This window comes from Ascidiella aspersa, chromosome 5 (genome assembly GCF_963924565.1).
Source record: "Ascidiella aspersa chromosome 5, kaAscAspe10.2, whole genome shotgun sequence".
Taxonomy (NCBI): Eukaryota; Metazoa; Chordata; class Ascidiacea; order Phlebobranchia; family Ascidiidae; genus Ascidiella; species Ascidiella aspersa.
In genome coordinates, this window is record NC_139451.1 from 33,280,355 (window position 1) to 33,288,983 (window position 8,629).

The 8,629-nt window shown below is 41.4% G+C and overlaps 1 protein-coding gene across 1 annotated transcript; it reads left to right on the plus strand.

The window, feature by feature from the left end:
- The first annotated feature begins 1,378 nt into the window (after window positions 1-1,378).
- LOC146146453 (trafficking protein particle complex subunit 8-like) lies at window positions 1,379-6,678 on the plus strand. The gene has a single exon (XM_083389668.1). It carries the CDS (start codon window positions 1,429-1,431, stop codon window positions 5,104-5,106), a length of 3,678 nt encoding a protein of 1,225 aa, XP_083245794.1. The 5' UTR covers window positions 1,379-1,428; the 3' UTR covers window positions 5,107-6,678.
- Window positions 6,679-8,629: the final 1,951 nt, after the last annotated feature.

An 8,629-nucleotide genomic window follows, 5' to 3' on the forward strand; every position in this document is an offset into this window, starting at 1 on the left:
AAGAAAATGTAGACGGAAACCGCATGAGAGAAAAGTAAATATAACGACAAGTGGAAAGATGTTTTTAATTTATGTAAATTAAATATGAACTTAAAATAATTTCATAAACAGCAGTGTCCAATAATAAAGGTGAATATTGCTAATCCTTTCAGTAATGAGGTGATCATTAACCATTACAAATTTCACGAAAACTGGGTAAAAAAATGGAAATACAGTTTTATAATTTCAGCGCATTATTATGTGCTTTAAAAACTAAATGACTTTGTGTAAATTAAAACAGTGTAAAATTGGGCGCTGGTCTAGGATCCTACCACAGTTATGAAATCAACGCACAAAATTTGAGTTAGGGTGCGGGTGGGTTAGGTATTATAATATTTATTATTTAATAATAATACTTGACCCACCCTAACCCAAATAATGTGCGTTGTGGTAGGGTTCCAGACCAGCGCCCAAAATGGGTAACACTAATTTGCGGAATGATAAATGGTCGGAACGCTCACAGTATTATTATTAAATATAATAACACTTGACCCACCTTCACCCAAACGCTACCCCCCACCCTAACTCAAATATTTGCGTTGGTTTAATAATTGTTTTAACGGGGTAACACTTAAATTAGTGAGCGTTCCAACCATTCATCGACCAGCGTTTTTGTTTTTGGGCAAGCATACATGATATTAACGTTATGGTCCCTTCTTTTTTTCCTTTCTTTTTTCTGGTAAACTCTTTCTTACTTCTTCTTTAATATGTGAGTTATTCTTTCAGAAATGCAAATATATTTCAATCTACTTTTATAGAATCAATTTGGCGGTAATAACAAAATGTTAACAGTTGTATTTTATCAGGCAGCCAGCCTGTATTCTGTGGCAGGTTCACAAGCTATGTTTTTTCTAAAGAAATCTTTCTGCACACCTGAATTGCTAAATTTTGAACTTGAGTTTATAAAAAATAAATAAATTGTTGTAGGATTACCAATCTAAGGTGTGCAATAAAACATAATTGCCTAAAAATTTATTTCTGTACACAGAAATCTTAGCGTGAAGCGTCATGAAAGGCAGATTGGCCTGGCACCAAAACTCATGGCACATTTTTTTGCGTAACACAATCAGTTTTGTTTTTTGCCAGTAAAGAGCATATTTCAATATTTAAAAATGGTTATCATAAAAAACTACCTAATATGAATATTTTAAATTAAAAAAAAAACATTAAATACTTATTTTTTCCACACTTTATTGAAAAAGGCTTTGGTTTTGATTTTAAATTTCAGTAAATGTTTTTGGTGGTTCCCTAGTTTATCAGAACTAATTAAATATCTAGTTTATCATAACCAACTGGAAAGATCTAATAACATACTTCCAATATTTTTAAGGTTGTTGAATTTAGGCTTGATTATTTTCACAAAGGAGCTATGTTGTGAATAAAGCAAGCATGTCTCAGTGCCACCAGTCATCCGACGGCTTCATTAAAGGTTTGTTTGCTCCTCATGTCGCCGTGCTCTGCAGCCAAGATGCGGAGATTATCAGTCAGCGTAACAACCTCTCATTTTCCGAGCTCATCTTGCCTTTTTCAACCGTTAACACAGAAATTGAGGTCCGTGACCCGAACAACCAGACCTACGTGATCCGAGACCTTCATATCAACTTAAGCGACCTCCGAGAAAACCCACCGGATGAGAGCGCCATGCAGGAACTACTTTCCGCGATCGTGCTCGAAAAATCTGCGACGCTCGACAGCTCCCAGACCTTTTTAGTAGAAAGTGATAAATACGGCGTCACGGTCAACACTTCTTGTCCGTGGTTCGACGCTTACCGGGAAACGATAACCTCCCTCTCCCCAGTAAAGTTGCATGAGTTTGTGAAGCACTCGGTGGCTTGTATGCTCGTCGTGTCGTCATCACACCCAAACGCTGTTGATGAGTTCAGCAAACTGAGTCAGCTCCAGAACACGATTCAGCATCAATCACAGCAGGGAAGATGGATGACTCCGAACACGCTCAAATACTACGTCCTGGTGCACGACAACAGCCACGCCGACATCGCAAAATCACACAAGGTGATCAACAACCTGCAGGCGATGTACGGATCGAACGCTTGCCAGTTGTTGTGTATAAACTCGCAAGCGACCGGCAGCCAAGAAAACTTGCCCGACCCTTGGAGCCGACATCTTGGTTTGAAAGCAAGCAGCAAAGCTGTGGAAGTAAACGGCCTCAGTATGGAGAAGGCAGTTGGCAGCGACACCGACGTTGCCAGTGATTTACAATGGATGGCAGAACTTAAGCGGTCGGTGAGAAAAAGTGAGAAGGGCTACGGATGCTGTCTTACACTCGCAGACCACGAAAACTTGAAAGAGTTCATGCGCGAGTTTGCTGCAAAGGGCCTCGTGCCCCACTTGGAGAAGACAATTCGCAATTGCAGCGAACAAATCGCCTCGCGCAAAGCAATCCACAAGTCGTTCTTTCGAGCGACTCGCTCGCTGTTTGGCAGCAACAAAACGGCGAGCGCTCCGGTGCTCAAGTCGCTTCCTGGTGGAGTCGAGTCGCAAGAGTTGCAAGCGAGGAAACTGGCCGACCTGTTCTTTCTCTGCCAAATGTACGAGCACGCCTACTACTACTACCACAACGCACGGAAGGACTTCTCAAACGAGCAGGCCTGGCTTCACGCGGCCGGTGCATCAGAAATGGCTGCCTTCTCTAACTTTATGCAAGTGAGGTCGCAGCGCAACTACCCGTCGCATTACGTAGATTCAGCGCTGGACACCTACTCGAGCACGTGCTCTGACAGCTACCTGTCGCTGCGCTGTGCGCTTGTCAGTCTCGAGTGCCTCCGACAAAAGGGAATGTTCGCTGAAGCTGCAACTCAACTCCTGAAGCTTTCCAAAGACGAGGACGACTTACGCAGTGCGGTTCTCCTCGAGCAGATAGCGCACTGCTTCGTGCGAACCAAACGGCCTCAGCTGCGCAAGTTTGCCTTCCACATGGTGTTGGCTGGACACCGGTACGGCAAAGCACTTCAGAAGTCATGTGCCTTGTTGTGCTACCAGAGTGCGTTCCAGGTGTACAGAGGCAGTGGTTGGAGCCTCGCCGTCGATCACATAAACTTCACCATCGGCCGCCACTCGTTCACTTTGAAGCAGTTGGAGTTGGCCGCCGAGTCCTTCCGCAGTTTGCTCGTTGATTCGCGTCAAGTTCCCTCGCAGCAAGCTTGCTTCCTCAATGAGTTTCTTTCTGTGTCCAAGAGAATCAGCGACTGGTCTTCAACCGATGTGCTCCAGCTGAAAATGCCTGAAATTGTCATGTCACAATGTAGGGTGAATACTTTATCTGATGTGGGTGCAAGCGATAGCGATGGAAACGCAAAGCTGCTTCGAGCGGTCCTAGCTGTTGCTTCAAAGCAAAAGCCAAACATCCCATTATCCAACCCTTCACAGAATAAGTTGTACAACGGCGTGCTCGGCGAAATAATCCACATTGAAATCTGCCTGCGCAACAATCTGGATATTCCACTTCAGCTTTATGAGATTTCGCTCGTTTTTGGCCAAAATGAGCAAGTTTCGATGGACTCGTCTGTCCTGGCTGACAAAATCCTTGACGAAAAGTCTGACACGGTTATAACTTTTTGTTTGACGGCAAGCAATGCAGGTTTGCTGGACGTAGTCGGCATTTCATATCGCCTCGCAATTGCAAGGAGCTTCGAGTTGCAAACCAACTTTACGAGCGTCGAGTTGCCAGGAAAGCAGGTATTTCCTGATTCAGCAATCCATCTGAAGATCAACAAGCCGATGCCGCTTCTCGATCTAAACGTCGCAGACTTTCCGCAGAGCATTTCATGTGGTGAGATCAGGTCCGTTGACCTTACTCTGAGCAACGCGGGCAAATCAAGCCTTCACAACTTAAAGGTGTCATTCCCTGGCTCACAGCTGTGCGTGATCACAGACGCAGAATGCTCGCTGAACCAGGTTAAGGTATTCTTTTCACAAATTGGGAGCCAAACGAAAGATGCTTGCCACGTACAGGATTTACCCAACCCGTTGCAAGAAATCGACTCCAAACTTCAGTTGAAACTTTGGCTGCAAGGCGGCCCTAGGAATGAGTTGTCAAAAATAAGCTTGCTGTTCTACTACGAAGCGTGCACATTTGAAAGCGGCAGTATGTTCTACCGAACGCTAGCCTACAAGAACGACATCACAATTGCACGCTCTCTGGAGATTGAATCGCAAGTGTTGTGGGATAACAGTCAAAACGGCGCCGTCGTGGCTGTGGCCGTGCAGAACAAAAGTTCAAAGTTGTTGACAATTGCCGCACTTTCGTGCACTTCCAACACCTGCTGGGGTTTGCAGCCGATGGGATCGGGCGAGGTTCCGGTGCTTCCAGCTGGCCAGGACTGCAAGTTGTGCTTTGTGGCCAAGGATGGGCAACTGCAGGTGGACACACAACTTGATGTGGATTTCCTGCAGCGGATAAACTACCTCGGCCCCGACACTTCTCCGCATTCCTCTCCTAACAACATTAAAATCTACACCGTGCTAAAAGACGGAACTGTGGAGCTGTGGAAGCCGGATCCGAGCCAATTCCGTGTCAGTCTTGAGTGGCATCTGCAAGAAGACCTGACCATAAGCGGACAACACTACATCCCTCTCCGAGACCTCGGCTCCATGCAGTGTCCACTGTCGAGAATCGGCCTAAGCGCCCCGGCGCCGAGCAGCAGCCAAAAACTAGCGGCGCTCCACCAATTGGTCAAGTGGTCACTTGCTTGCGCGCCTTCCGTCGATCACAGCTTCCAGGTCTCTCGTCTCTGCACGCTGCCGGTCGACGTCACGCTGCACAATCTTTACGACTGTCGGGTCGAGGTTCGCGTGGATGGGCTCGACACCGCGCACACCCAAACCAACCCGCTCTTTCTGTGGAGCGGCAAAGCGCTGTCCAAGTTCCAGTTGGGTCCTCGTGGTCGCATCACGATTCGCTTGCACGCCAGCTTCAACATGCCAGGCGTCTACAACCTCAACTGCGTCAGTGTGTGGGCTGTGCCGACACAACTCGATGGGGAAAGTCCCATGCTGCCCCAGAACTGCCAGTTCAGCAGTCTTGTGAGCGTGAGCGACGTGTCGTAATCCGCTCCAAAGCAACTGCTCTTGATTTTTAATATTCATATAGATTCTATGCATGTGCGTTTACTACAGTGGTTCCCATCCCCTTTTCTTTGCTTCTTGGCACCCTAAAAGAACAGATTGCGGTACTTTTGTAGCATTAAGTGGTTTACTGCAATAACTTGAATAAATAAACTTGAAACAGTTACTCTGTCCAAATAAGAAAACTGTTTCCTACATTTATCGCGAATTTAATCGAACACAAACAATTTTACAAATGAAGCAAACAAAAACCCTCAAAAATCTAAAATATTTCACTTTTTAGAAAAGCACCCTGGTTGGGAGCCACTAACCACTACAATAAATTACATGATATTTATTTTGTTGTTCAAAAATTGGTTTCATAGATTTATCCGAATGCATATAGTTTGGCAACATTCTAAATATTTTTCAAAAGTGTTTTTAAAAGTAGAAAATGTTGTGTAAAGTAAAACTGCATTTACACAGTTATTACCCGATTCTTCATTTAGCATAGAAACTCCACTTTACTCTAATATTCAAAATGATTTTGCATAATTATCTGATTGTTCATTTGCATTGTTTTTGCGCATTAAACTTGGGTCTTTAATTTAGGAAACATACAACATAAGTTTTGTTACATTAAAAGCAGATTAATGGCCTGCAACAATTGGTTTAAAGTAGTTTAAAGTACTTCTGCTACCAGACAATATGTTTATGTGTAGGCTAGATGATTAGAAGCACTAATTGTCTCATGATTTGTCGACTTTTTGTTTGTTTTGTGCAATATAGTAGCTCTAACTTGTGCGTATTTTTAAAGCGTGACAATATTTAATTTCGCTGTGGACAATTTCTATGGTTTATAAACAATTTCAAGAAGTAATATCATAAAGAAATAAAAGGGTAAATTGAAAAAAAACTGTTTTTTATGTGGCTGCACTTTTTACTGCTCTTGTCTAATTAAAATGTTATTAACCAATTTGCAGTTAATCAAAGAAAACATATAAACAAAGATGTTGAAATCAAGTATCCACTTGATAATTTAATGTTTTATGTAGACTTTAAACATCGACATTTTAGTCTCATCCTTAAAGTTGTGCATTTTAATAGATTTCCCTATTCCTGTTGTAGACTGGAATAATTTTCATTTCTTTTTATGTTTTTTATTTAAACTTGCGAAAAGCAAAATGTTGGGTGGTGGTTTTTATAGGAAATGCTTTGATGAAATTGTTGGTTATTGATTTCATTATGGCATTAGTTTTATTGTAAATCCTTACCTTTGTGATTTTTTCTAGTGAAATTTAGCGGCTTTAATTGGTCACTTAAAATACATTTTGCTTCTTTTTTAACCCAGGTCGCTTTACTGCAATTTTTATCGCACTCATAATTACTAGTGACAACTTAAATATAAAAAGCTGCTTATTAAAACATTGTTTTTTTGTGTTTAACCTTATAGAAGAGCCTTTTTCTGTCTTATTGGCAAAAACACATTTTTCCACATTTTTTTCGGGCCACTTTTCGGCCAATTCGAAAAGGAGCCGGCCGGAAAACCTGGCTGGCCTGATGATGCTTGCAATTCTTGTCGCTCTTTATTCTGTTGCAATTCAATAAAACTTGGCTCCGATTGTGATTTGTAGTTGGTGGTGATTTTGTGCTGCATTATTTTCGCACTAGTTTCAGCGTTAGACAAGAAAAAAGTTGGTTTGTGTGATCGAACCTATCCATCGTGTTTGTTAATCTAGTGCTTTTAACTTGTTGATGATTAATATTGCAAAGAAAATAATTGGCAGGCAAAAAGTCGTAACACGCAGAAAGACCTATGAAGCAACATTATCTAAAGCGGAATCGATAACAGTGGTCGGTAAACTGTGGGTCTTTAAGTAACATCCTTTTTTATTAGCTTTAGCACCTCTAAACTTTGGAAATGCTTTCTTGCTGACCCACCTTTATAATGAAGGTACAAAGCTTTCTGCATTTAATCTGGCCTTTTACGAGACTCTAGACGCATACAGGGCCGGATCAACATAGTGGCAGGTGTGGCAGCTGCTACGGGCCCCGTGCTTCACAAGGTCCCGCGTTTGGTGAGCAAAACATAGTTGGTAAGTAATTTTTGGCTTGCAAACTGGAATGGCATAGGGCAATATTACAGTTGTGAGATTAAATTGCTAGTCCGAACGTCTTGTCCCTTTCTAATTATTGTAAACTTTAAAAAACTGTAATTTCCTCTGGAGGCAACTGCCTTGATCGAGTGCTGTCACGAACACAATAATGGGGCCGCTATTTTGGAAATACTTCAACCTTTTTCAGCCTGTATATAGGCTACCCAAAAGTAGCCCGTTTATATGCACGTTTAGCCTTTACCTGGATTCGAATCTAGTTCGTTAATTCATTATCTCTCGGCCGAAAATCGAGCGAGAAGTTTAATTAATTTTAACAGTTACGACAGCAAAGTATTAAGTAGAGAATTTTCTAATTTGAACATATAGTTGCTAGCGTTTGACGAGGGAAAACAGCAAATTTTGCACTGGTTAGGCTGATAAAGTATATCTAGTGTGGTAGTTAGTCTTATTTTATTACAAGGAAAATGGAGGCTGTCACGAACACAAATAATGTGCCCGCTATTTTGGTACTACTTTAACGCTTTCCAGCCTAAATACCCAGAAATGTTAACTTTCAGTTAGCTTTCATCTTTGGTTTTCACCTTCACATCAAAACACACGTGTTTTTACTGCCACGTTGAATGTGGAATGACCTGCTTTAACGCAGTAAACAACACGCCCAGGGTTACCAGATAGAAAAAATAAAAAAAGCCAAAATTACTCTAAAAAAGGACAAATCTACTACCAACTCTTAACAAGCCTATGTTTTTCCTTAAATAAATAAAAAATGCAATAAATGGTCATGCTGGTACATTGAATTTCTCTTTTTGTGGCAAATTTTCTTAATTTTTTTCCTTTTTTGTAAACTTTTCTTGGCAATTTTTCTCTTTTTGTAATTTTTTTGGAAATTTTTTCTCTTTCTGCGTTAGTTTGATCTCTTCTTAACATAACACTCATAACATTTTTGAGCAAAACGAAAAAAGCCTAAAAGCCAAATTTCATTTGGATTTTTTTTGAAAAAATAAAATCCAAAGAGGTTCAAAAAAAGCCTAAATTTTCAAATTTGGCTTTAAAAAATCCTAACTGGTAACCCTGATCACGCCACTTTTGTGGCATTATGACGTAACACGAACGGCTATAGTCGTGAACAAAACAACAAGTTTAGCGCATAACGAAAGAAAATTACATTATTACGTACAATCGTTAGATACTAATTTGTGACATAGGGGCTGGTCTAGAATCCACAAAATATAACATTATTTGGGTTAGGATGCGGGTTTGGGTAGGTTTAAATAGTAATAGTTGGCCCACCCTCACACAAATATTGTACATTGCTCTAATAAGTGTCTCAACGCCGTGGTAGGATTCTAGGCCTTGTCCACTCTGCCTTATATATAGCGTTGACCAATGACCAGCACACATAAGCTTAA